The following is a 27,717-nucleotide window of genomic DNA, read 5'->3' as shown; positions in this document are numbered from 1 at the left end:
TTACAAAACTCTAGTTAGCCATTTATTATCTGCAGAGGTTGAAATATATATTATGCACTTTCTCAGGAGAGGACTAAACTAGCTAGAGCAGAGGTGGGCAAACTATGGCCCGCGGGCCAACTCCGGCTCAGCCCCTGAGCTCCTGGCCTGGGAGGCTAGCCCCCGTCCCCTCCCCCGCTATTCCCCCTCCCGTGCAGCCTCGACTCATGCGCTGCCGGCACAATGCTCTGGGCCGGGGGGGCTGCAAGATCCTGGGGCAGCGCAGCTGCAAAGCCTCTGCCTGACCCGGTGCTCTGTGCTGCAGAGGGGGCAGAGGAGTTTGAGGGCGTGGTCAGGGGCAGGGGGTGTGAATAGGGATCGGGGCGGTCAGAGAATGGGAAACGGGGTTGAAGGGGGCAGCGGTCCCGGGAGGGCAGTCAGGAAGGAGAGGAGGGATTGGATGGGGCGGTGGGGGGGAGTTCCGGGGCGGTCAGGGGACAGGGAGCAGGGGGTGGTGGATGGGGCAGGAGTCCCGAGGGGGCTGTCGGGACAGGGAACCGGGAGCGGTTGGATGGAGTAGGAGTCCCGGGGGGGCGGAGGGGGCGAGAAGACGGGGGGTGTCAGATAGGGGTCAGGGGATGGGCCATGCCTGGCTGTTCGGGGAGGCACAGCCTCCCCAACCAGCCCTCCATACAATTTTGGAAACCTGATGTGGCCCTCAGGCCAAAAAAGTTTGCCTGCCGCTGAGCTAGAGGCAGATATAGCAGGTGAATGGATGAGGGTTGGAGACAGCCTGCAAAGTAAGTCCATAGGCAACAGTTGGGTTAAAAGCCCAGTCTTTATGCTCAGCTACTGGGAGGGTTCTTATCAAAAAGCTTTTGTACCCTGGGCTTGGTCTTGATATCTGCATCTCGCTAGTGGGTGTTTTGAAAATTAGAAGTCCCATCCCCTCCTCTTTTGGCTACTAATAGATTGGTGCCTCCATAATCTCATCAGTTTGTCTCTGTCGAATAATGTGGCCAAGTAAAACCTTTATTCTTGCTGTCGTGTAGCTTGTAGCCTGATCTAGATTATGAATAAAATTCCCAGCTATCACTTTGAGGGTTGACAGGTTCTTGTCCAAAGATCAGACCCTTTATTTTTAAAATTATTATATAATTGTGAACCCCGATGTGCACAGGTGCAACACTTACACTGTAGGAACTCTTTTATATTTACAAATAAATAATTTATTAATACATTTAGCAAAGTCTCCCACACTCTAACTCAGTAAGGTAGATAGAGATAATACAGAAAGTACATCCACACTCACACCATCCCTTGCAAGACAACCTGAAATGTTAACCATTATCTTCCTCATCACCATCACCCTCCTCATCTTCACCAGTGGCCATCATTCTGGCCTCTCCCAAGGGCTACATCTCTCCCCACTACTGCCTTGGGATGCCACTTTTATAATATTTTACGCTGACGTTACCATTTCTAATGCATATTCATTAGGGGTTTTCCCCCGCTTCCTTATGTGTATTTCCTCCCCTTACCAATGTTAAGGTGTTCTTCTTCCACAGGTTAGTGTATTTATGATTTCACCGCATTAACATATATGTCAATTCATTACTATGGCACTCTTGTGGTCGGATGTTCCGTCCAAAACCTTCCAGAAGCTGGTGTGAGTTCATGTGCTGTGATTGGCTGATGTCCTTATGGACAGAATTTCCCCCTGCACTCTATTTCCAGTTCCCCAAAATTTATGAGTTACCTAAGTTTATCTGTGCCAAAGTTCATAGGCCTCAAGCCTCATGCTAACGGCTGAAGCCAGTGACTTACAGGATACAAGCCTGTAGGTTCCTTGTATTACTACTGAATATAAAAAGCAGAATATAATGCAAAGCCATGAATATAATAGAGGTAAGCTGGCCCACTGGGCTACAAGCTTGTATATAAATAAACTTTCTAGGCAAAAAAAAATTGTTTATGGCATTGGTAGAGTTAAGGTTGTAAGCAATATGCTTCTCAATTATTTAAAAAGAAAGCTCTTACAGGAACGTTAGTAGTTTTTACAAAACTTCAGCAGCTGTTGGCCTGTCTGTTCAAAGCTAAGATTTTGCTAAAAACAACAAAATATTTGGAAAGAATGGAAATGCGCAGTTAAGGGCATCCAGGTAACCCTAACTCTGCTCTTGTCTGCTTCCACTCTTCTATTGCACCTTGAGTATATGATGGTGATATTCTTATAGACTTCTGGAGGATTTTTGATAGGAACTGAGCTTTAAATCCACTTTATGTACATAGTTTAAGTTGTCCGAGGAGCAGAGGAACAGTAATACATGTTTGATATATGTGATCCTGCTATAATCTCGATGTGTAAAACTACTTAATTTGGGGTTCATCCTTTATGAAGTTCATAACCCTAGACATGGTAGCCATGGTCAAAATTTTGCAAAGGTGAGTAGTGATTTTTGGGTCCCTCAATTTGTGGGTGCTCACTGAAGGTGCATTAATTGGCCTGATATTTGTCAGAAAGTGTATCCACAGCACTTTCTGAAAATCAGATCCTTGAAAGGTGTCTTAATGAGCACATACAAACTGAGGCACCCCAAATCAATAGTCACCTTTGAAAATCTCTGGTCCATGTGCCTATACTAACTTTTGCAGTATGACAGCACTCATATTTGAAATTACATAGAATATCATTCAGGATAATTCCTAAAAAGTGTTCACCTCTGGTCAAGAGATTTAAATCTGTATTTTTTTTTCAGTGACTGACTGCTTATGGCCTTAAAGAAGGCGGAAGTATTTTGCTGTAGTGATGTAAAGACAGTTGTACTTCGGTTTATATGCTACAGCAGTAGTGCTCAGTTAATCAACAACAGTACAGTAACTTTAGTCACTGACACAATGATTAAATGTGCTTTTGAAGATGGGATTATCTACTGCCTTTCAGTTGTTCTCTGGGTTGAGATACAGGTCAGAGTTAGGGTTAGGTTTTCATGGCTGTTTGCTTTTTGGGGGTTTTTTATGTAACGTGACCTTGGAAGTTCCAAACTTATAATGTTACTGTAATTTGAGAAAACTACAATGTTGTCAAGCCTTTTCCTTACAAGATAGGTATTTACAAACTTATTTAAAGATTAAAGTTTTGCCTGAGAGTTTTTTTTAGATTTTTGAATGCATTTTATTGCCGTTTCTATCACTTGGACATCTGTTAGGGATGTCTAAAAGTTGTGTATACTGATTTGGACATCTGTACAGTTTGGAGAGGCATTAACAAAATAAACTTGTTTGCAGTGTTTAGCCTCTTTGGTCCCAGGATATTAGAGAGACAAGATGGGTGAGGTAATATTCTTTATTGAACCAACTTCTGTTGGTGAAAGAGACAAGCTTTCAAGCTTACACAGGGCTCTTCTTCAGTTTGCTGAAATAAACTTGAGTCAGTTACAAGTCATAGAATGCAATAGAGAAACTTTATTGTGAAACTTTGCCTGCAGCTGTTTACGTCTAATGGAGCATGTGACACACTACTCTGAATGGTGCACGAAGCATTAGAGATAACATAAAACATAGCACGTATGTCTGCCAGCATCCTAAAGTTTGAATGGCATAGCCATTTAGATGAGGATTTCAGGCTGCCATGCTGGTCAAGAGCTTGGAAGTTTCTTCATGTACATTATGAATGGCACGTGGGGACCATGCCTTATCTTGAAGTATTTGTTTTAGTTCCTATAATAGATAATCCATCTCCAGACTCCTTGGAAATTGCAAAAGGCCCTCTTCCTTGATGTCTAAGGACAGCTCAGGAAAACGTACCAGGGCGGTCTGGCCATTTTTCCTAGGTCAGACCACTTTTGATCTGTGAAGGGACAAAAACAAATGAGGAAACTTTTCATAGTCAAACACTCCATTCATTTTTGGCACTCCCGAATCTTGGAAATGTCTTCTCTTATTTGCTTCAACCTTTTCAGGAAATTTTTGTTCTGGAAGAGGGCCCTGTTTGCAAATGTTTGGACAAATTAAGTGGACCTTTGAAGTGCCTGGTGAGCAGTGGGTGTTCAAAATCAGCCTGATAATGGTATGAAGAATCTATATGCCGTGTGTGTGTTTGTACACCCCCAACAGAAGTAAATATAAGTGTACCCTTCGGGGGGAGGGATAGCTCAGTGGTTTGAGCATTGGCCTGCTAAACTCAGGGTTATGAGTTCAATCCTTGAGGGGGCCATTTAGGGATCTGGGGCAAAAATTGGGGATTGGTCCTGCTTTGAGCAGGGGGTTGGACTAGATGACCTCCTGTCGTCCCTTCCAACCCTGATAGTCTATGATTCTATTCTATGAAGTAAACAATATAAGCCAACTGCTAGTGCCATTGTGGCTTGAAAAATGCAGTTTATGACAATAGTGTGGGGAACACTCGGATTTTCTGTCCTCGTATCCAGCAATTACACAACATTCTCCCGTTTCAACAGGTGGATTTCTTATGGAAACCAAGTTTGGAGGCTGAGGTCCAGATATTGTATGCATCCTTATCTTTAACATGGAGGTGTAGCCTCTTGAGAAGCTGGGTGGCTGCATGCAGTGCTCTATCTTGATGGCAAAAAGAAGGCAACATTGCATGCAGGGGCTGGCGGTCTCTAAAGAACACTCTAAAAATGAGTCACACAGTAGAATTTGGTGTGGGCCATGCTTGGTTGTCCTGCAGTAAGTAGGGCCCTATCAAATTCATGGTCCATCTTGGTCAGTTTCGCAGTCAGGGGATTTTAAAAAATTGTAAATTTCATGATTTCAGCTATTTAAATCTGAAATGTCACCGTGTTATAATTGTCGGGGTCCTGACCCAAAAAGGAGTTGTGGGGGGGAAGAGGTTGCAGTACTGCTACCCTTACTTCTGCACTGCTGGTGGTGGTGACGCTACCTCCAGAGCTGGGCAGCGGCAGAGCGGCAGCTGCTGGACAGGAGCCCAGCTCTGAAGGCAGAGCGCTGCCAGCAGCAGCGCAGAAGGAAGGATGGCATGGGATAGTATTGCCACGCTTGTTTCTGCGCTGCTGCCTGCAGAGCTGGACCCTCAGTCAGCAGCTGCTGCTCTCCAGCCACCCAGCTCTGAAGGCAGCAGCACAGAAGTAAGGGTGGCAGGGTATGGTACTTCTGCGTGCTGCTGGCGGGGTGCTGCCTTCAGAGCTGGGTGCCTGGCCAACAGCTGCTGCTCTCAAGCCGCCCAGCTCTAAAGGCAGTGCAGAAGTAAGGGTGGCAATATCGAAACCCCCCTCAAATAATCTTGTGTCCTCCCTGCAACTCCCTTTTTGGTCAGGACCCCCAATTTGAGAAACACTGGTCTCCCCCTGTGAAATCTGTATAGTATAGGGTAAAAGCACACAAAACACCAGATTTCACAGGGGAGACCAGATTTCACAGTCCATGCCGCATTTTTCATGGCAGTGAATTTGATTGGGCCCTAACAATAAGGTAAGCACAGATGTTTTAGTTATGATTAGTCTTGGAAGGATTCAATTTAAATCAGTAGATGTTGGTAACAGTTGTGGCGAGTGCAGCCTGCCCCTCACACCTTGCAGGTGTCACCGACCCTGCGGCCATGCAGGGAGCCCTCTGCAGCCCTGCTGTCATGGGAGTGAGTGAGCAGGGCTGTAGAGGGCTCCCTGCCCAGCTACATGGTCGTGACACCTGATCCCTGCAGGCACAAGTTGCAGAGGAGCCTGCAGTCCTGGCAGACTACCCCACAGCCAGAAGGCAGATGAACCCCCTGGCCACAAGGGAGGCCACTCCACTGCTGAATGCCTCCTTGAAGGGATGGGGTGTTATTGGCCCCTCAGTCATGCAGAGAGCCCTCTACAGCTTCGCTGTCACGGACCCACATTCTCACTCACCAGCCTGGAGTGCGAAGGCCATCCCAGGCAGGAATTGTTCAACAGTGTGGTGGCCTCCCCCATGACCACTGGCTTCTCCTCCTTGCAGGCCTGGCTGAGGGCTCTGTTCCTGTAGGCCAGGACTGTATCCTTCCCCACACCTTGCACCCAGGGATCTTGAGCCCCTGCACTATGCTGGGAACCCCCTGCAGCACTGTTGTCAGCACTGCCCCACTCCTACCCTCCCTTAAATTCCTGCAACTGTAAAAATAGTTAATTAATATTGATTTTTATTTTTTATTAAGATTGGGGAAAAATATCAAATGATACCAAGCCTGCTTATGATCATTTAAGAGCAAGAGATATGGAAGTCAGTGGCTTACGCTTTTGCATTTGTCAGGAGGGGTAGCTGTTCATCTTCTCATGAAAGATAGGATTTGGTGAAGGAATAGCTGAACCTTGCCACATTTCACATTTTATTTAAATGGCAAGACCTACCACCACACCTGGGTTGAGTAGCAAGTTCCAAAGTCTGAGGTTTGGAATTTTTTCCTTTGGGAATGCCAGGGAGTAATAAGTAGTACCGAATGCAGAAGCCTTATTGAAGGAAAATGTGATAAAGCAAATGAAGTGTCTGAAAAGGTTCCCCTTTCCTCTGACACACACTGTAGACTCGTATATAGATTAATCTGCCACACACAACCTTTATGGAGTTACATGCTCACCATGTAGACTTAAACACACACATAACAGACTTTCACGCTGCACATACTACAGATGCCTTAGCGAGAGCCTGAGGGCTAAGGACACGTGTCTTGTGGCTTTCACTCTGCTCCATTGGGAAGTCTTCACTCCTTTCAGTTTTGTCATTTTCTCACCTCTGTACTTTAGAATACACAACTCCTATCCCCTGATTTCACAACTCCATTGAAGCACATTCCAGCCCTGTGATTTTATACTACCTGGCAGGACTCCCCTGCCATGCTGCTATGCTACCTACTAATCCTCACAGGGTGTTCAGACGAGAAACATAAACTGTATCCAAAGAAGCAATGTTTTCTGTATATTTTTTAGAAGTAGCAATGAATCAGGGATGCATATAACGGTTTTTATACAGACATTTGCTAACACAATGGAATATTTCATACTCCCCTACTTGTGAAACATTTCTTTCTTAATGGATAGAATCGAAGGAGTTAAAGATGAAAGGTTTCTAGTAAACTGGTCCCTCAGCTGGAAGCCAAAGGAAGATTGTTCCTTGCAATGTATTCTCTAGTGCTGTATCCAGTTCCAGTCTAGTCTAATTCTTATTATTCTGCTTGCTTGGCTTTGTGGCATCTTTTTTGCAACTTCCCCATTTTATGTTGGATAATTGCTGAACTCAGAACCAGTTTAGTGTTGCTACCATTTAATTCTCTCATTGACTCCACCATTGTTCATGTACTAAGCAAACCTTGTATCATTAGCTATTTACCATTTGTACATACCAACAAAATAAACAACCCTTTCTTAAAATTCTTTTCGCCCATTTTCAATATCTTGTCCATTCACAGATGTGTTGTTATTTGCCATGAATCCATTAACTCTATCCACAATCCGTATTGTGCTATGCTTGGGCTTTGCCTTGAAGAATATGCTGCCTATTGCACTGCTACACTGTATAATAGAACATAAAGCCCATATTTAATTTGGAGCTCATCTGTAATCTTCCTCCAAATATTTATATCAATAAATAGCACAGGATCTGTATTTGAATGGGGAATGTACCCTTTAAGATCTCAATATTTTCCAGTATCTATAGCACAAGGACCTGTCACATTTATTTGTGGTATGGAGGGGTCAGTAGTGACTCCATAGTAAAGTCTAGGTTGATTTGCATTGATTGCATGCTTAAATTATTTAGGGTACATCTACACTTAAAATGCTCTAGTGGTACATCTACGCCGCAGAAGCTGCACCGTTGTAGTGCTTCAGTGTAGGGGGGTTAGGTCGTTTTAACTGCATTGCTCGAGGGGGTGGGGGAGCTAGGGAGCAGGCAAAGTGACCCTAGCATGGAGAGGCATGAAGTGTTGAGTGGGGGTTAGCAGGGAAGAGTGGGAGGCCTGGGAGTGAAGAGATTTGTGGGTTGGGGTGCTGAGTCTGTGGAGGTGAGCCCCGTGTCTTCATGCCAAGGCATTGGCACTGGAGCTTTTCTTATACTATTGCCACTTCTGCTTCTCTGTGCTCTACGACTCCTGGGCACAGAAGCAAACTTCTTTGGATCTCCTAGATCCGGAGCCTTGCTTTTCTGTAGTGCCATTAGTTAGGTCAGTAGTAAAGTGTATTAGAAGCTAGTTATATTGGGTGCTATATTAGTAAATTTAGTTACTGTTAGAAAAGTGATTTTAATTTTAGTTCCATCAGAGCTGTAATGGTGGATCAGAAGAACAGAAGAGCAGGCTTCAAGAGACCTGCCTCATGTCTGGCAGTGTTCCTGGCATCAGACTCTCGTCTAAGGTGCCTCTCGTATCTTGGTGAAGGATATTGTCAATCCAGATGTTCCATCTACTACACATTTATTCTAAGAGTGTGTAGATGAAATAGGCTACAGGCACCCTTGATTCAAGAGGCTTTGGCAGTTCAGCCTATAGGGTCTGACTCCTCTCAGAGCATGGAACACAGAGAAGAGACTGCTGTTAGCTTCAGGTTCAGTTCTAAGACTACGTGGACTATGAAGACTCAGGAAATGGCATAGGACCGAACTCTAGAACCTTCTGTATGCATGGCACACAGGATATGGGATCTGTTAAAACTGAAAACTCCTGAGGTCCCATCACCACGTGCCTTGGATCCATCAAAGGACGGGCCATGTGTAAGACCATTAGATCCATGTGGTCTGATTCCAAGGAAGGTGGCTAAGGAAAGAGCAGCCACTGTTAGCAGGGACGGATCCCAGATGAGAGACTCTTCAGATCAGTCAGGCCATTAGTATCAGTTCCCAGACTGAAAACTAAACAAGACATTTTGTTAGGGGAACCTATGATTCATATGGATCCGAAGGTTATGGCAAAGGCATGACCAGAACAGATAACAGTGCTGTCTTTGGAACTGAATAGTACTAGGATGGTAGCTGAAATTTACTACACCAGCGGTTCTCAAACTTCGTTGCACTGTGACCTCCTTCTGACAATAAAAATTAATACATGACCCCAGGAGGGGGGACCGAAGCCTGAGCCCACCCAAGCCCTGCCACCTTGGGTAGGGGGGCCAAAGCCCGAGCCCCATTGCCTCAGGTGGGGGGACCAAAGCTGAAGCCCAACCTTAGCCTTGCTGCCCAGGACTTTGGCTGTGGCCCCAGGCCCCAGTAAGTCTAAGCCAGCCCTGGAAACTCCATTAAAATGGGGTCGTGACCCACTTTGGAGTCCTGACCAACAGTTTGAGAACCGCTGCACTACATGGATCCCCAACTGGAATGATTTACTGATCTGCAAGAGGTATCTTCAGGGAAAGGAAGAGAAAAGCTTCTTCAGAAATGTCTGTTGGGATCAGTTCCTCTAATAAGTGAGGTAGAGTGGACGAAATATCTTGCTTTTATCCAAAGTCTTCTCTACCTCCTCCCAAGACACCCTCAGATCCTCTGAATATACGGATGTTCCAGTTTTGGTAGTGCCTCCAGTTGTCTCAGCTACAAATCCAAGGTTGCATCCACATTGAGGAACCAAAGCAGGAAAGTCTTAAACAACCTGAGGCACTGCCTAGCTTCTATTCTACAGGAATGGAATATAATCCAGGAGATGATGCCTTTAGACCTACCTACCTTCCTAGTTGTAAAATAGTACTGGATGGGAGGATATTGGTAAGGTTGGCCTCCTTGAGCTGCAGGGCCCTCTTGACATTCAGCAAGGGAATTTATGCCATCACCTAAGTGTGGTAGAAGAACCTCCCTTCTAATAAGGATCCAGGAGGAGACTGTGGAATGGTTTCAAGTTTCCAAGATCAGTCTACCTCCCCTGCCTTCAGGGAACAATTCCCGATGGTAGTACCAGACACTCTGAGGAGGAGGAATGCTTAGCCCCACAAATGGACTTTCAGCATCTTGACATAGAATTAGAGGCAGATTGATTTGATAAAAACATGGGAATAACTTCAGCTTCCTTTCCCTCAGAGACTGCGCGACAATTTCATAAGCTGGTGAACAGAATGTCAGGAATTCTAAAACTGCCTGCTGTGCTAATTGTCTCTTCCCATCCAATTTTTGACATATGGAGAGCACCATCGAAGAGCAAGTTTTCTTTATCCATTTTGGATGAGTTACTACAGCCTGCCAAATATGTTGGGCTGAGAAGCTGGTGTAGACCAATTTCCAGAAAGGCTGTTAAGTTATACCACCTTCCCTATGAAGGATTGTCTTATTTTCATTCACATCCTGCTTCTTGTGGAAGCAGCAGCTCTCAGCAGGTGAAGAGTAGACAAGGACATTTCCCACCATATGACAAAAAGGGTTAAAAATTGGATGTTTTGGGAAGGAAACTTTTTTTGTTTTCTTTACTTTTCTTGGGGATTAGAGTAGTAAACTATCAGGCAGTAATATCTCGTTACCAATTTCACTTCTGGGAAAAGATGGTTACCTTTATTTAAGTGCGGCCTGGTGGCCACCTCGAACTGCCTGAGGGCCAACTTAAGTTGGCTTATACCATTTTGACAGAGGGACAGAATATGGCTAAACATATGCTAAGCGCAAGGTTTTTTTATGCTTCTGATTTGTTAGCCAGAGCAGTAGCCTTGGCTATTATTATAGAAAGGCCTGCCTAGTTAAAATCATCTACTTTTCCTACTGAAACAAGGGTATAAGTAGAGGATCCCCTCTTTGAAGGGGATGGTCGATTTAGCAAAGGAGCTGCTAGAAAAACAAATGAGCTGCTAGAAAAACTAGAAGATCCAAAATCTACTGCTTGGTCCCTGGGATTAAGTCCGTCTGTGTCTACACTTAGATACCACCGTCAATTTTACCTGTCATTCTCTTTGCCACTCCTTATTCAGAAATGGACTGTCTCGCTTTATCAACAAATGGATGTCAATAACATCTGCCAAAAGGATATGGGAAATTATAGAAGAAGAGTATGGAGTTCAATTCAATACTGTGCCTCCATCCAGCCCCCTCGTCCCCTTTCTTTGTTCTGGGACCCCTCTCACAAGCATATGATGTTATGGGTCATACAGTCTCTACTGCTCTCAGGTGCTATAGAGGAGTTTTCCAAAAGAATTCTGGGGCTTGGATTTTTAATCAAATTACTTCCTCATACCAAAGAAGGAAAGTGAACTTTGTCCTATTCTGGATTTAAGAAAGATCAACACCTTTATCAAAAATGTTTGCTTCTGTTTGTTGACACCTGTGTACATCCCTTTTATTTCCTAGATTGGTTTGCAGCTCTCTGCCTCAAGGATGCTTATTTTCACATAGCTATAAGACCAACTCACCTCAAGTACCTCTGGTTTATGGTGGGTCAAAGACACTTTCAATATAGGGTCCTCCCTCTTGGGCTGTTTATGGCCCCCACAGTCTTTATGAAATGCCTCTCTGCTGTGGCAGCTCCCTTGAGGATACAAGACTTGTTTGTCTACCCATAACTAAACAACTGGCTTCTGAAGTCAACATCATGCGAGGGATTCCTCAGAGAAATTCAGTATATCATGTTTCTACTAAAGAACCTGGGTCTCTTCATAAATATAAAGAAATCTCAGTTATGCACCACACAGAGGACTCCATCATAGGTGTAATCCTAAATTCTCTGTAGGGTAGCGCTTTTGTTCCAGATGACAGATTTCTCAGATTTAAACCTTGACAGTGTTCTCAGAAGGCAGTCATTTTGTCCTAATACTTACCGGCCTAAAGGCATTGGGAATATGTGTCATGCACCATGTGCTTGTCTCATAATGAGGATTCTATAGCAGTGGCTATCTCTAAACTACTGACCCAGTTCAGACAGCATACAGAAATTTCCAGCGATACCACAGAATGTACTAAAGTTCTTGACATGGTGAACTTGAATAAAAGTTCTAAGAGAAATTTTATTCAGTCCTGCAACCTAATAAATGACAAGCATTTTGGATGCATCCAGCAATGGTTAGGGAGCTTATTTAAATTCCCTGATAGTTCAAGGACATTGGAGCTATCAGGAGAAGAGACTGCCTGTAAATCTACTGGAGCTGAGGGCAATTTAACTGGCTTTTGTCAAAGGAAAACTGGTTCTGGTGATAACTGACAATACAACTGTCATGTACTTTGTGAACAAGCAGGGAGAGAGGCTCACTCATCTCAAGTATGCAGTCAAGCTAGGGGACTGGTGCATTTTCATAGATTCACAGATTCATAGATACTAAGGTCAGAAGGGGCCATTATGATCATCTAGTCTGACCTCCTGCACAACGCAGGCCACAGAATCTCACCCACCCACTCCTGCAATAAACCTCTCACCTATGTCTGAGCTATTGAAGTCCTCAGATCATGGTTTAAAGACTTCAAGGTGCAGAGAATCCTCCAGCAAGTGACACGTGCCCCATGCTACAGAAGAAGGCGAAAAACCTCTAGGGCCTCTTCCAATCTGCCCTGGAGGAAAATTACTTCCCGACCCCAAATATGACGATCAGCTGAACCCTGAGCATATGGGCAAGATTCACTAGCCAGATACCCAGGAAAGAATTCTGTGTAGTAGCTCAGATCCCACCACATATAACATCCCATTTAGCACAAGATTTATCCGTTAGCCCTGCACCTTGTAGGAGAGGAAAACAACCTAGTGGACCCACTGAGCAGAGAGGCTGTACAGCTGCATGATTGGTCTATAGAGAAGGAAGTGATACATGAGATCTTTAGAATATGGGGTTGTCTAGCTATAGACCTGGTTGCAACAAGTCACAACACAAAGTATAGACTCTTCTTTTCCAGGTCAGGAAGCATCTGAAACTCCATATTGGATGTGTTTCTTCTGCACTGGAGAAAAGACCTACTCTGTGCTTTCCTCCCCTTCCATTGTATCACAGGGTGTGCCTGCCCTGTTGTCTGAATGTGGCACTCCAGGCACTCCCTGCCTCAGTTTCCTCCTCCCCAAGGTTTTCTGGTTCACCTGGGCCCTCTGGCTGGATCACTCTGAGTTCAATTCATTTTCGGCATAATAAGTCCAAACAAAAGTCCAAAATAAACAAAAGGATATTCTGGCCTTTAGGACTTCTCTGAAGCCAGCCTTCTGGGTTCTGTTCCCAGTACCTCCTGGGTTACCTTTCAGTCTCTTTGTCTTTCCTTAAACAAGAGCACTAGCCCTCCTCCTGGAGCTGGATAATTCAGCCAGTTACTACTTTTCTCCTTAAGCCAGGAGTACCCAAGCTCTCCTCCTTGGAGCTGGAGTGTAATTTAATCCACTGGAGGCCCTTAGCCAGCTTCTCCCTCAATTAATCCTCAAGCTGAGAAGGTTCAGTAGGGCAACATTCTATTGGTTTCTGCCCTGCTATGGTGGAGGAGGCAGTATTTGGTCTGGTCCCCTTCTTCCAGTTCATCGCCAGATGGTTGGGTGATGCCTTCTCTGCAAGGCTCCTGGCCATGCGTCCTTAACGACAATTGACCAGTAGATGTTAGCAGCTTAAATGGTTGAGATTTATGACTTGGATGCACATCAAACCAGAGCATTCAGAACTGGCTTCTCTTCAATATATTTTAAAGTATTTATTGCATTTGAAGCCTCTGAGGGCCTTTCAGATTCTTCAGAGAGGTTCCCTTAGTGGCTATATTGACAGACCATAATTAGATAATAAATTGGTATTTATACATGGTTCAGTTAAAAGGTTCCTGAAGGGACTTGCAAATCTGTATCTACCAGTGAAAGGTCCTGTACCTGCATGGGACCTCACTTTAGTGCTGGGGTACATTGCTACAGCAGCACAGCTGTACCGGTGCAGCTGTGCCACTGTAGCACTTCAATGAAGACACTACTATGCTGGTGAGAGAGCTTCTCCCTTCAGTGTAGTGAATCCATCTCCCCGAGAGGCGATAGTTATGTCAACAGGAAAAGTTCTCCCGTCTACATAGCACAGTCTACACGGGGGTTGGGGGGAGGGGTGTGGTTAGGTCAGTATAACTACATCACTCAGGGGTGTGGCTTTTTCACATCCTGAGTGACATAGTTATGCCGATATAGGTCTGAAGTGTAGACCTGGCCTAATAAACTTGTAATGATAAAGCTTGAACCTTTGGTGGAGTGTTCATTATTTCATTTGTCTGTTAAGGTTGCCTTTGTTATTGCTAGAGTTTCTGCTAGACAAGTTAGTGGATTGCATGTCCTTATCACACCCTCCTTTCACTATCTTTCATAGAAACAAGGTAGTTCTCAGGCTATACCCTAGATCATTACCATAAATTATGTCATTATTCCATGTTAATCAAACTAGAAATCTACCAATTTTCTTTCCCAAACTGGTGTTAGGCAAAAAGATTCTTTTCCCCAAGAATCAGGCAAGCACAGACAATACTGAAGGGGTTTATTCACGGTACCGGGAAGACTGACAAGCAGCTTCAAAAATATGGTGCCATAGTGGCCAGTTATATATATTCCCTTATCAGTTTATTTGCATTTATCTGTACATACAGAGACAGACATTGTTACAAATCAAGGGAGAACCCTAAACAAAGATAAAAATAGGAACAGTACGTAGGTATAGAGGTCATCCCGTTGTATCAAGCATCTATGGCTACCTTGCGGGGGAAAGAGGCTGGGTGGAAGGGAGGGTAGGGATGAGTGCTTACAGACATCCGGTGGGTTGTGAAGGGAGGGTTAGCACTGTTCTAAGAGCTGAGTTACTGGGCGGGCATTGACCATATAAGCTGAGCTAAGTTATCAGGTATTGACAGAAACTATGTCCTTGCTTCTCAGCAGTTTCTGTCTTTTCTGCTGGCTGAATTTTAACTCCTTCCTGACACTAGGGAATCCACTTTACATGATTTGGATGCTAAAAGAACCCTCACCTATTATCTTAATAGAACTCAGGAATTTTACAAATCCAGTAAATTGTTTATTTCATATGTGGACGCTCTTCAGAATCAGGCAGGATCATCTCCAACCATTTCCAGATGGATTGAACAATGTATTCAGAAAAGTTATATATAGCAGCACTCTCCTCCCCTCTAGGTATTAGATTGCATGGCCATAGCGTGTTTTAGATGTGTCTGATCAGGAGTCATGTAAAGCTGCCACTTGGAACTCTACATATTTTCACAAAACATTACATGTCAGATCTGACAGCTCAAACTGATGCACAGTTTGTTAGAGCCGTACATCAGTCTTTTTTAACCCTCCTCCTGGTTGGAGTATTACTTGCCAAACTATCCCATAAGCGGGAATATGCAGGAGACTCTTGAAAGAAATGGAGGGTACTAACTTGTAACCAGAGTTCTTAGAAATGAATGCTGCATAGTCACACTCCCCACCAATCTTCCCCTCTTCCTCAGAGGTCTAATGAACACTTTCTCTGATGAACTATTGGAAGGAACTGAGGCAGAGAAGGGCATCACACTCCTCTCTATAACTTTGCCCCCAGGATGTTTGGGAGCAGAGAAGTAGGAGTGGGGACATAAATGCTGTAACAGGTACTGCTTGGAGGAGGTTCCACACTCTAGGCTCCAGCAGCTGGCACAACCCGTGAGTGTGACTATGCAGAGTCCAATTACAAGTAACAGCTTTCCTTTTTCTTGTCAGAGCAGAGCTTCTCTCCCATCCCCTCAACTTTTCAACCCCACAAGTCCCACTTTTTTCTCATGCTCCCCTCCATTACTTCCACCTAGCGCACCCATGCTAACCCATCCAGGCCTCCCCCAACAACATCCCCACTCCCGTGGTGCTTTTCTAGTCTTCAAAAATCAGCTTTAGATCTCTGAAGATTAATTTGTACCAGTGGTGCTAGTGATAATCCAGGGTACATGAAAAACATACATACCTGTTGATACTGACCCACTTATTTTTTTAAAAAGCTGGGAAATTCCTTCACAGCTTTAACTTTAAGCTGGGAAATTCCTACATAGCTTTAACTTTGGGGTAAAGACTACATAATCTATCAGTGCAAATCACAAAAACCAAGGAATTAAGAGTTAAGTCATTCTAAACTCCACTTCAGATTCAGCCACCTCTCTTCCACTGCCCACAGACCAAGTGCATCTGGAGCTCCAGCTGTGAACATGCTATGCCAGTGTGCACACATACAGATTTTGTTTAATGACTCCATCACATACGTTTCTGGACAATCATAAGCTGGTATTTCACATAAGAATTCTTGCCTCGCAGGAGAAAATCATAGAATCATAGAAATTTACAACTGGAAGGGACCTTGAGAGGTCTCTACTCCATCTCCCCTCGCTGAGGCAGGATGTTTGTCTAACATATAAAAACTATGACACTAACTAATGTGTGTTTTAACAGTCCTGTTCATGCAGGCTTTCCTAAACATTATAGATAAACAAGTCTCTTGGACACCATTCTCAACCTAACACCGTCTCTCTCTCGCTTATGCACACAATACAAAACCAAGTACAGAACTATGTACACTATGACTTAGAAAGACACGACAGTGCTGCATTAATGATCCAAACACATAGAAATATAACTAGTAAACATGGGGAGAGTTAAGACTGCCTGTTCCTTTTTGGTCATTACCCCAGTGATTTCATATGATTTGATAATGGGAGGAGAGATGTGAGCTGCGGGATGGCAGATAAGAGAGGAAGTGTCTACAAGACAAAAATTCCCCCCCAAAAAATTCAACTTTGAAGAGAAATCAGTCCTGGAAAACTTCAGCCCAATAGCTAAAAATTGTGCCAACTTCTGAGTGATTGAAAACAGGGCCATAATGGAAACAGTGCTTGTGTTACCAGAGGCTAGTGGTGGTGGGGAGCTGACCCACAGGAGGCTCAAAAAAGGTTTCCTCATGCTAAGGATCGGTAGTAGCAAAACTTCACAATCCTGGGTACCCCTGAGCAGTGTTGCACTACTACATTATTATAGTGGTACAACATCGTATTGTAGTGGTACATCATGATATCATTTTAAGGGACAACTTTTCTAAGTCCTCTAAAATCAATATGCTCAGTTGGATTTCTTTGAAATTTGGTGTGTTTCACAAAGGTGCAGAGTAGATAATGTTTATGACCCCCATTTGAGGTCATTTGATTGTGGGGTTCTACAGATGTAAGCCCTGGAAAAAATAGCCACAACCAGGAACACTATTCCACTGTAACACAGTTGTCCTTTGCTCCAGGTATTGCATGTGAATTGGGTTATAAGAGAAGGGAAGGAAGGGCAATATAAACATTTGTATACTAGGAGTGAAGACTTCAGGAAGATGTGGTTCCTGCTTGCGCAGGGGAGGCCATGGCATAGTAGTCAGGGAGGGGCTGGGTAGGAGGGGGGAACACATTGCCTGGGTTAAGGGCATGGCTAGAGAAGAGTGCAGAAGCATGGCTGATAGGGCCAGAGAGGTGGGGGGACAGGCTGACTCAGAATGCTAATTGTGAGACATGATCTGTACAACTGTCTAAATGACTACTAACTCCTAACAACTATATATCTAGGAAATTCAATGCCAAAAACCTCAGTGTTAACACAGAGTTAAGGTTGCTTGGTGACATGTCATCCCCTTGCAGATCATTTTGTTGAGCAAAATTCAAACTTCGGAAAACCGGGAAATGCAGAGTTCATAGATTCTAAGGCCAAAAGGGACCCTTATGATTATCTAGTCTGACCTCAGTTAAGGTTGCCCGTGCTCAGCTCAGCATTCTTCAAGGGGACTGCTTACCACCACACACCATTAACTCTGCACGAACATAGTTGTTTGCCATTGATACATTATTTTTGCTTTAGCAAAGTGTCTTGGGATGAAATCATAGAATCATAGAATATTAGGGTTGGAAGAGACCTCAGGAGGTCATCTGGTCCAACCTCCTGCTCAAAGCAGGACCGACACCAACTAAATCATCCCAGCCAAGGCTTTGTCCAGCCAGACCTTAAAAACCTCTAAGGATGGAGATTCCACCAGCTCCCTAGGTAACCCATTCCAGGCTTCACCACCCTCCTACTGAAATAGTGTTTCCTAATATCCAACCTACACCTCCCCCACTACAACTTGAGACCACTGCTTCTTGCTCTGTCATCTGCTACCACTGAGAACAGCCTAACTTCATCCTCTTTGGAACCCCCCTTCAGGTAATTGAAGGCTGCTATCAAATCCCCCCTCACTCTTCTCTTCTGCAGACTAAATAACCCCGGTTCCATCAGCCTCTCCTTGTAAGTCCTGTGCCCCAGCCCCCTAATCATTTTCGTTGCCCTCCTGTGGACTCTTTCCAGTTTGTCCGCATCCCTTCTGTAGCGTGGGGCCAAAAACTGGACACAAAATGTGTTGTGTAAACACAAAATATTAGAGTGGTGCAATTGGGTAGAGTGTACTGTAACCTCAGAATAATTGTTTTATTCGCACATCTCCCAGGAAACTGGTTTAATGGTAATTGGGACAGATTCTGCTAGTATATAGTAGTTTAATTGTGATCAGATGTTAAAGATTGCAGAAAAGGCTCCATTAGAAGTCCTGTATTTGCTTGCTCTAACTTTAAGTAAGAAAATTGACTTGACCTGAAGAGTGGTAATTTATTCTGAAGGCAAAGGAAATTTTTTTATCAAAGTAGGAAGAAAATTGGTTATGGTTGTCACTTGTGTCTAGTGTGGGTCACAACTGTGAGTGCCAATATTAGATCAGACTGGCAAAACTTGGCAGACACTTCCAAACAGGTGGCATATTCTATATTTAGATTTAACCAAGCCAGCAGTATATGCCTGCTCCTGGGTCAGGCCTGATCTTCACTACAGGGAGATCAACGCTGCTGCAATTGTTGCAACAGGGGTCAATTTAGTGGGTCTAGTGAAGACCCGCTAAATCGACTACAGTGTTCTCTGGTCAACCCCGGTACTGCAACTCCCCGAGAAGAGTAAGGTAAGTCAACGGGAGAGTGTCTCCCATCGATGCAGCACAGTGAAGACACTGGGATAAGTCAACCTAAGCTACATCAACTCCAGCTACGTTATTCACATAGCTGGAGAAGCATAACTTAGGTCGACTTACCCTGTTAGTGAAGACAAGCCCTCCCTTTATTATCTCATCATAAAGCCACTGACAGTCCACTTCACTCTCAAGCCTCCATCCAGACAAACTAGACTACTGTGATGAAAGGTTATTAAAACCAATAATCACCACACATCAAGTTTTGGCTCCAAAGAGCTGGTCACTTACCACCAGGTCAAGACAATGCCGCCAGCCAGTTACTTCAGTAAATTAACTAAAGTTTTATTAGCTAAGAAAAGAAATGAGAGTTATTTTAGAGGTTTAAATCAGGTAAAATACATTACCGAGGGATTAGTTTGTCAATCCAAAATTCTAGCAGGGATGTTATATCTGCTAGTTTTCTATAAGTCTGTGGTTTACCCAATAACAGTGGGGACCTCAGTCCTTTGTTCAAAATTTCCTTTGTCAGAGTTCAGCAGTCCAGAGATGTGGTAGGAAAGAGGGGGTCAGGAGCCTTTGTTCTTGCCTTTTATATCTTGACCCCTCTTCTGGAAAAATCCTGGCTGTGTCATGGAGTCAGATGGCTCCAGTGTTTATGTGCTGGATCAGACAGCTCCCCTGGGCCAACAGTTCTTCATATGAATTGCAAATTTTGCTTCCACTTTCTGCGTGGTACATGCTGCTTAAGATGTCTTTAGAAATGACATGTAGATAGCTCATTTGTTATTCCTGAAGGGCTAACCTGTGGGCGTTTCCTAGACTCACATGTTTGAGTTACAAACACATAGCCAGAATTTCATAACTACATACACAGTGTTGATACACACATAATAATGAGATACCAATATACAGCAAATTATAACTTTTCCAGTGATACCTCAGAAAGCATACTTTGTATAGGAATTATCACAATTTTGTAAAAGTGGTGACCGTATTAGTATTATAGTCACCTTCTCCTTTATACTGTATCGCAATGTTCTTTTGAATTGCTGGTCATTTAAAAAAAAACAAAACCAGTACCAATTTGAAATGTTACCTAAAATTTTGTATTTCATTACGCCCATCTAGATTAGATTAGTTATTAAAGGGACACAGTCAATTTGAAAGCTAGTGAATTAAAAAATTAAAAAATTAATTTCAGGTTTTACAGTTGCCCGAGAGTATCCCCGTTATTTTTTGTGGTTTTACAATCACATTTTTTTCCTATTTTAAAAAAAAAAAAAAAGTCCACACATGTAGGAGAGACCTCCCACAAATGAGAAACTGACCATCTAACTAGTCATGAAGGGGAAACAATGAAAACTGTTATAAACAAAATGCCATCAAGTCCTCAAAGTAAAACTGGGAGAAATTTTTTCTTGTCTTAATTATAGGAATCTTAGATGTTACTTGTAACAGTAGTAGATAATCACACTTCTATTTGAAAGATTTCTTTTAATTTGATGTCCTTTTAACATGTAAACTTCCTATGTTATGAATAATCTTTGTAGTGGTTCGTTCCATAGTTAAGATTGAAAGCAGGGTTACATTTGCACACTCTTAACTTTACAAAAAGTATTTGCACATAACATTGTTTAATTATTTTCAAAGTACCCAGGAATTTTTCTGGTAAGTTTGGAGGTAATTGATCAAACCCTGCCAGCTTAAGTTTCTGAGGGTACATCTACAGTGCAAAAGGGAAAAAATGTGGTAGCAAGTTACAGAGCCCCGGGCTACAGATTTGGGTTTGCCTTACAGCACTAAAAATAGCACTGTGGATGTTTCTGCTTGGGCTGGAACTCAGTCTCTGAAACTCAGTGATGGGGGTGGGTGTCAGAGCCTGGGCTCCAGCCTGAGTGGGAACATCTCTATAGACCTGGGCTCTAAGTCTTGCTGCCACTGGGAGTTTTTTGCAGTGTAGATGTACCCTGAGAGAATGATCAGCCTGAGAGCTGGGACAGAGGAAAATGAACTTTCCAAAAATGTTAGTTGTCATTTAACCAAACTGTCTATATTAACTCTTTTTAATCTTTCTAATAGAACACTGCTGTCAATATTTTCCCATCAATAGGGATAAACCTTTTATGTTCACTGGAATGAGAAGTCAATTTCTTTTGATACTTGGAACATTTTCAGGAGAAATGTCTGCAATTCCCTTCGCTGTCATTCTGAGCTTCTGTATAAGTATGGTTAACATGCTAAAAGAAAAATTCCCTTGCCTCTGTTGAAAAGTAGTCCTTACAGAATTCAATTTCAGCCAGTGCATTTGTTTTTACATGTAATCTGACTGGTTAAAATTATTCTAGATTTCAATATTTATTTGAGGTAAACAATAGGAAGTTTTAATGACTGATCACAATAACTGTTTCTGGGCAATCACGAGCGAGAATTTATTTTATATAACAATTATACATACCTTGCAGGAGGAAATCATAGATGTCTAAGGTGGGAAATAGACCTCTAGACCTTATATATTCCTTCTAGCCCCCTGCACTGAGCAGTACCAAGTATATCAAGGCCATCCCTGACAGGTGTTTGTTTAACCTGTTCTTAAAAACCTACAATGATGCGATTCCACAACCTCCGTTGGTAAACTATTCCAGTGCTTATTATCCATGTCTTTCTTAAAGTGTGGTGCCAAAAACTGGACGAATGCCAGTGACAGCAGAACAGTTACCTCCCATGTCTTGCGTATGATGTTCCTATTGTTACGTTCCAGAATTATGTGTCTTTTTGTCAGTTGCATCACAGTGTTGACTTATCTTCAATTTGGGATCTACAACGATCCTTTTCAGCAGTACTTCTGCTTTTTTCCGATTTTGTATTTGTGCATTTGATTTTTTTTCCTTCCTAAGTATAGTACCTTACTGTCTTTATTGAATTTTATCTTAGTGATTTCAGATCAATTAACCAATTTGTCAAGATCTTTCTGAATTCTAATCCTGTCCTCCAAAGTGCTTGCAACTCCTCCCAGCTAGGTGTTATCTGCAAATTTTATAAGTGTTCTCTCCACTCCATTACTGAAGTCAGTGATGATAATATTTCATAATACCAGACACAGGACAGATCCCTGGAGATCTCCATCATATACATTCTTCCAGTTTGACAGCAAACACTGCAAAATGAAGAGTAGGAGGAAATAGGGCGTAGGTGAGGCGTAACCAATGTCTGAAAAACACTGACAGCCACAGATGAAAGAAGCTGTGAAAAAGCAATGGTGGTATAAATTATTAAATGTTTTCGTTACAGAATAGCGGTATGGATCGCATTTTCTCCGGTATTCAACCAACTGGGAAGCTCCACCTTGGCAACTACTTTGGAGCCATCCAGAACTGGGTGAGGCTTCAGGAAGAGTACAACTCCGTGTTGTACAGCATTGTAGATCTGCACGCTCTCACCATACCACGGGAGCCAGCAGTCTTGCGTCAAAGCATCCTGGATACTACTGCCACTCTCCTCGCCTGTGGTATCAATCCAGAGAAGTGCCTCCTTTTTCAGCAGTCACAGGTCAGCGTCCCAGTTATTTAAAACTTGATTCTCAGACATGGCCATCTGGTGTTCCCCATGCACTTTGCTGAGCACACATAGCACTGTGCAAGTCTTTTATTCTTTTGTACTGACTGTCCTAGAAATTCTTAGCAGTGTTCGATTCCAAGCTCCTGCCTTCACTAACTCTCTGCAAAGGTCAAAGATTTGTTCACAAAGTCCATCCTGAGATACATATATTTCCCAAACAGCCTAGGACTTTGTGGATCTTAAGTCAAACTTATTAGAAAACAGTGAGTCTTATTAGAAGCAAGTCTCCTGTAAAACTAACAAAAGCTTAGCTGCATAAAGTCAGTTTGTGTAACTTACATAAACAAAATGCACTCTGATCTCTTGGTGTCAGTATTTGTCAACCAAATACTTTTTTTGCCAAATTTGCCAGTTTCTCAGCTTCTTTTGCAAACAGTCAACATGGCAAATCTCATACAGGTCCAGCCCTGGACATCTGTCTCTCCTGTCTTCTCTGAGATCAGGTGTTTCCCTTTCTCCCATATGTGCGTCCATTTTATTCACCTTTCCCACCTTCTCGCGCTCCCCCTTTTCGGAGACTTCCATTGCCCACTTGACCTGATGAGTTGTAAAGGAAATATTTGTTCCCACTCCAAAGTTCTATCTGGCTCACCTCCTGGGGGACTATTTAACTATCCTTGTTAAATTATTTCTATTTATTCTGTTGTGTGCTCAGAAACTTCAGAATACAACTTTGTTCATCTGTCTGGTCCTGTTAATTTTTTATGATTGCATCTATGCTGGGAAAATTTGCGTCCATAATTCACCCTGAATACAGCTCCACCCTTGGTAACAAGAGTGGAAGCTTGTAGTGTAGAAGGGCAGAGTTCACTCCTGCAATCACCAGTGGAGCTACAGAGGTGCTGAATAGAAGGTCTGAATTTTACCAGTTGTAGACAAGTCCTAGTTTTCATTATCTTGCTCCTTGAACATGGTTCTTATCCATGGTTTGTCTGGAGTTTCCTGTGCATCTGTCAAACAGAAGTGCTGCAGAAGACAAACCTTAGAGGACTTCTTAATTCCCTGCCCTTTTGAGTGAGATTCTTAAGTAGGATAGATTTCATATAGCCTTCCTTCGCTAGTACTGCTGTGACTACTAAAGCCTGCTCTACATTAGAAAATTCCACTGGCGTAACTAAACGGATTTTAAATCCGTCTAGTTAACCCAGTGAAGACTTCTATTGTAGATGCACTTAAACCAGTTCAACTTTTGACTAAACCTGTTTATTTCTATTTGAGAAATTATCTCATGGTTTGAACTGACTGAACCCTTGCTTAAGTGCAGTGGGGCTGGCACCAAGTTCACTAGATTGATTTAAATGGGTGATGAAACTTTTCTAATATAGATATGGATACACTGTGATCCTTTTGATCCTAAACATGCCAGCCTGCCTGTTTATAATATCTGGCGTCCCTCATAAAGGTATTTATGCAGAAAACCACCTCCCTAGAGAGACTGTTGTCTATCTATTAAATGTCCATTGTGTGTTAGTCATTCTCTTGTTCAGAGATTCTCAACCTTTTTCATTCTGAGCGCGCCGCCGCCCCCCTGCAACAAGCAATAAAAACTCCACGGCCTACCTGTGCCACAGTAACTTGTTTTCTGCACGTAAAAGCCAGGGCCAGCGTTAGGGGGTAGCAAGCAGGGCAATTGCCTGGAGCCCTATGCCACAGGCGTTCCTGCAAAGCTACATTGTTCAGGCTTCAGCTTCAGCCCTGGGTGGCAGGGCTCAGGGCCTCAGGCTTCAGACCCATGCAGTGGGGCTGGCCCTGCTTGGCAGACTCCCTGAAATCTGCTTGCAGCCCTCCAGGTCTCTGGTTGAGAACCACTGCTCTAGTTATCCTCTTTTGGTAAACCAGTTCAGAGGTTCCTTTTTTCCTTTCTGGTGTGTTTATTTTTTATTAGTTAACTTTTCAACCCGCATTTACAGCATACCATCCTCTGGAAATTTGTCTACACACGTTTTTTAACTTCCGTTAATGGACTGTTAACTAGCTCATGTTAGCTAACACATTTGTACATGCTAGTCTGGACATGTGTTTTGTAGAATGTCATTAGTATGTACGTACATGTTTGCCAATTAACTCGAGTTTAAAATTTCCTCCAGTGTAGACCTACCCTGGGTGAATGACTGTTATCAAAAATAAGTTTGGGATGCTAAATAGCTTCAGATGTTTTCTGTCCCTGACCATAGGTGTTGATCAAGAGATATCTCATTGTCTTTTTTGAGGCAGGTTTTATGTTTTGCCCATGATTCCTTTTTACCAGTATTTCTCCTTTATAGGAAATTTGAATTATTGACAGACCAGAAACCAGTCTGTCACGAGCCGTCATTTCGCCCAAGTGATTGTATGCATCATAGCTGAATTCTTTTGGGAAGCCAGTGTAGCTGCTAATTAAATTGAATTCATAGTTCAGTGTTAAACCGCAGTGTCCCTAGTGAGTGATTCCAGCTCCTGTGTTGCTGCTGTTTTATAATTTATAATGCAAACAAGATTTCTTAATTGTAACTGTGTTTGTGGTCACTTTATTCGTTCTTTATGTACTCCTAGGGTGTCCCAACTTAAGAAAATTGCTAAAGGCGATTTTCACCTGTTGATTTTAAAAGTGTAGCAACACAGAAGCCAGACTCACTCACTGGGGACACTGGTTTCACACAGAACTATGAATTCAACTATCAATTCAATTTATTGACAAGTATTTTTGAGTGATGAGTGTGTATTAGGTATATAAACAAGGTAAGGCTGTAATGCAAGGCCTACAGGCTAAAACCTGTAAGATTTCAACTTAGCCATAGGAGGCCTCCAGCCAAAGGAGGCTTGAGATAAGTAGGTGACCCAGGAATAACCCTATGCCAGTAAAGCTACACCAGTTTACATTCTTTTTTCTCAGTCTTTAGGTGTAAACTTGAAGCCGGTTCAGTGTTCTCTTGATCTCAAATGTAAAGCAACTGGGATTATGTTTGCAAAAAGTTCCCCTTCACAGTTTTATTGTATGAATTTTTGACTTGAATCTCCGCAATTTGGAAACAGGTGTAAAAATGTTACTTACAGAGCTATAAATGTGAAATTTAAACCAATACATATTTTTATCGTATTTTTCCTTTATAATAAAGATGACTTTTCATAATGTTTTAAGGGTTGTTTGTATTATTTGCATTAAAAATGAATATTGCGTCCTGTCTTCTAACTTTTTATTAGAAGACTTGGGCAGCAACTTGAGGATTGGGTTGTTGACATCACAGAAGTCTGAAAGCTGAGCTAATGTGGTCCAGTCTGCCTTGAATCAAGTCTTAGAATGCAATGGAAAGATTCTCTTGACTTCAGCTGAGTGTCTGAATAAGGCTACTAGTCTCTAGCTGATGGTGGAAGGCTTTATGCATCTTGCACAACATAAGCAATGCAGAAGTTGATTCTTTCAAAGTCCCTTGAGAAGGCAATTTCCTAGTGCAGTCTGTGAGCTCCCTTTGCCATCCTTAGGGGTTTAGGATGCTCAGTACCTTGCAGGATCAGGTCCTTAGTATTTAGTATTCTCTTAGTAACTATAGAGATTATACACTACAAACTATCCATTATATTTCATTTATCATTAAGCCAAATTATAAATGATCATAGAATCATAGAATATCTGGGTTGGAAGGGACCTCAGGAGATCATCTAGTCTAACCCCCTGCTTAAAGCAGGATCAATCCCCAATTGAATCATCCAACAGATTTTTGCCCCATATCTCTAAATGGCCCCCTCAAGGAGTGAACTCACAATCCTGGGTTTAGCAGGCCAATGCTCAGACCCCTCCCCCGGTGCATCCCGGTTTTTGGGGTATCAAATTCAAGAAAATTTTAATTGTTATTACAGAGCCATGGTACAGAGTCAGCATCTTAATAGGAACCTCTGGATTTCAAGAACATTTGACATTAACAAGGAAGCATTCTCAAACATAAAGTTACTGCCAGCGGTGACTCTTCACATTATGCAGTGGGTAGACTGGCCTAAATTAAATTGATTCTGGTACCTTTGACCTGTGTTATTAATATGCTTCAATTATCCATTGATGGAAAAACATTCAAAGTTACCACTGTTATCTAGGGCTTGTCTGTGTTAGTGATCTCAGTAATTCCTAACTGAAGTAGAGGGATAGAACAGCTGAAGCACAAACAATTCGCTGTATCTGGATGTGCTGATTCACATTCTGAATCATTGCAGTTTTGCCCATGGCCACGCTACCGATGTTCAAAACTGTTTCAATTGCAGTGCTCTTTGAGAAGTACCTAGTCCATAGTTGCCAGCACAGCTCTCAGAAGCAGTGGATTCTGGGAGATTTTAAAATGCCATCGGAACACTGATGGACAGTCAGAGAAAGAGTATTTGAGTTGTTTGTGCTATCCAGATTGGCACTAAATTGTTTAAACTGGAACAATATTTAGACTTGCTGAAAACAAATGGCATTTGGCAGTCATGTAAACCTAGTGTCATACCTTTGTGTATATTTCGAGATGTATTACGAAAAAGTGTGTCACAAAAAAGACAAGGAGAATTCATAGTACTGACAAGATCATCATTACACCCTGTTCTGTACCTGTGCAGATTCCAGTGTTCTCAGTCTGATAATTTGCACTACTAAATTCACTCAGCAAGGAAGAAATAAAATTCAAGAATGGATAAAATTAATAAATATGTCAGTGCAGTAGCAGTGAACGGATTGATTTTTAAAGAAATTAAGGCCAATATGTTGCTTAATTTGAGGAAATTAAAGGCTACAAATTTAGGCTTCGTTTGTGCACATAAACACACACTTACAGTCCGTTTGCACATGAAAATCCAGGGTAGGTTTGGTGAAAACAGGTTTTGTGCATGGAGATTCTATCATTTGCATGTGCAAGTGATAGCGTGTCAATTACATGGGTACAAATGGAGGCTGGGTTGAGACACTTAAATATTAGGCTTTATGCATGTGCTCAAATAAATTTGTTAGTCTCTAAGGTGCCACAAGTACTCCTTTTCTTTTTGCTAATACCAGTATAGGTATTGCTATATGAAAACAAAATCTATGTAGGTTGACTAAGTAGTGACTTAAAAGGAGACATAATGATAGTCTACAAGTATTTGAAATGTATAATTATCTAGGATCCCAAATAATTATTTAGGGTGGTGCAAGGGGGTTCGGTATAACTAGCTATGATAGACTGAAATTAAGCAAAGGAAATTTTTAAGATGACTATTTAGAAAAACTTCCTAGTGTAAAATCTGTTAGGCACTAGAATGGAGTCTGAAGGAAAGAAGTAAA

General features: G+C 42.6%; 1 protein-coding gene across 2 annotated transcripts in view; it reads left to right on the top strand.

Annotated features, from left to right (window-relative positions):
* Positions 1 to 27,717, top strand: part of WARS2 (tryptophanyl tRNA synthetase 2, mitochondrial) — a 79,255-nt gene that overhangs the window by 13,622 nt on the left and 37,916 nt on the right. For both annotated transcript variants that reach the window (XM_077823264.1, XM_077823255.1), the window contains one exon: positions 22,128 to 22,385. In XM_077823264.1, coding sequence (XP_077679390.1) covers positions 22,137 to 22,385 — 249 coding nt within the window. In that variant the 5' untranslated portion in view covers positions 22,128 to 22,136. The remainder of the gene's footprint in view (positions 1 to 22,127; positions 22,386 to 27,717) is intronic.

This window comes from Eretmochelys imbricata, chromosome 1 (assembly GCF_965152235.1).
Source record: "Eretmochelys imbricata isolate rEreImb1 chromosome 1, rEreImb1.hap1, whole genome shotgun sequence".
NCBI lineage: Eukaryota > Metazoa > Chordata > Testudines > Cheloniidae > Eretmochelys > Eretmochelys imbricata.
Note: the sequence above shows the minus strand (reverse complement) of the source record. Positions and strands in the feature narration are given on the sequence as shown.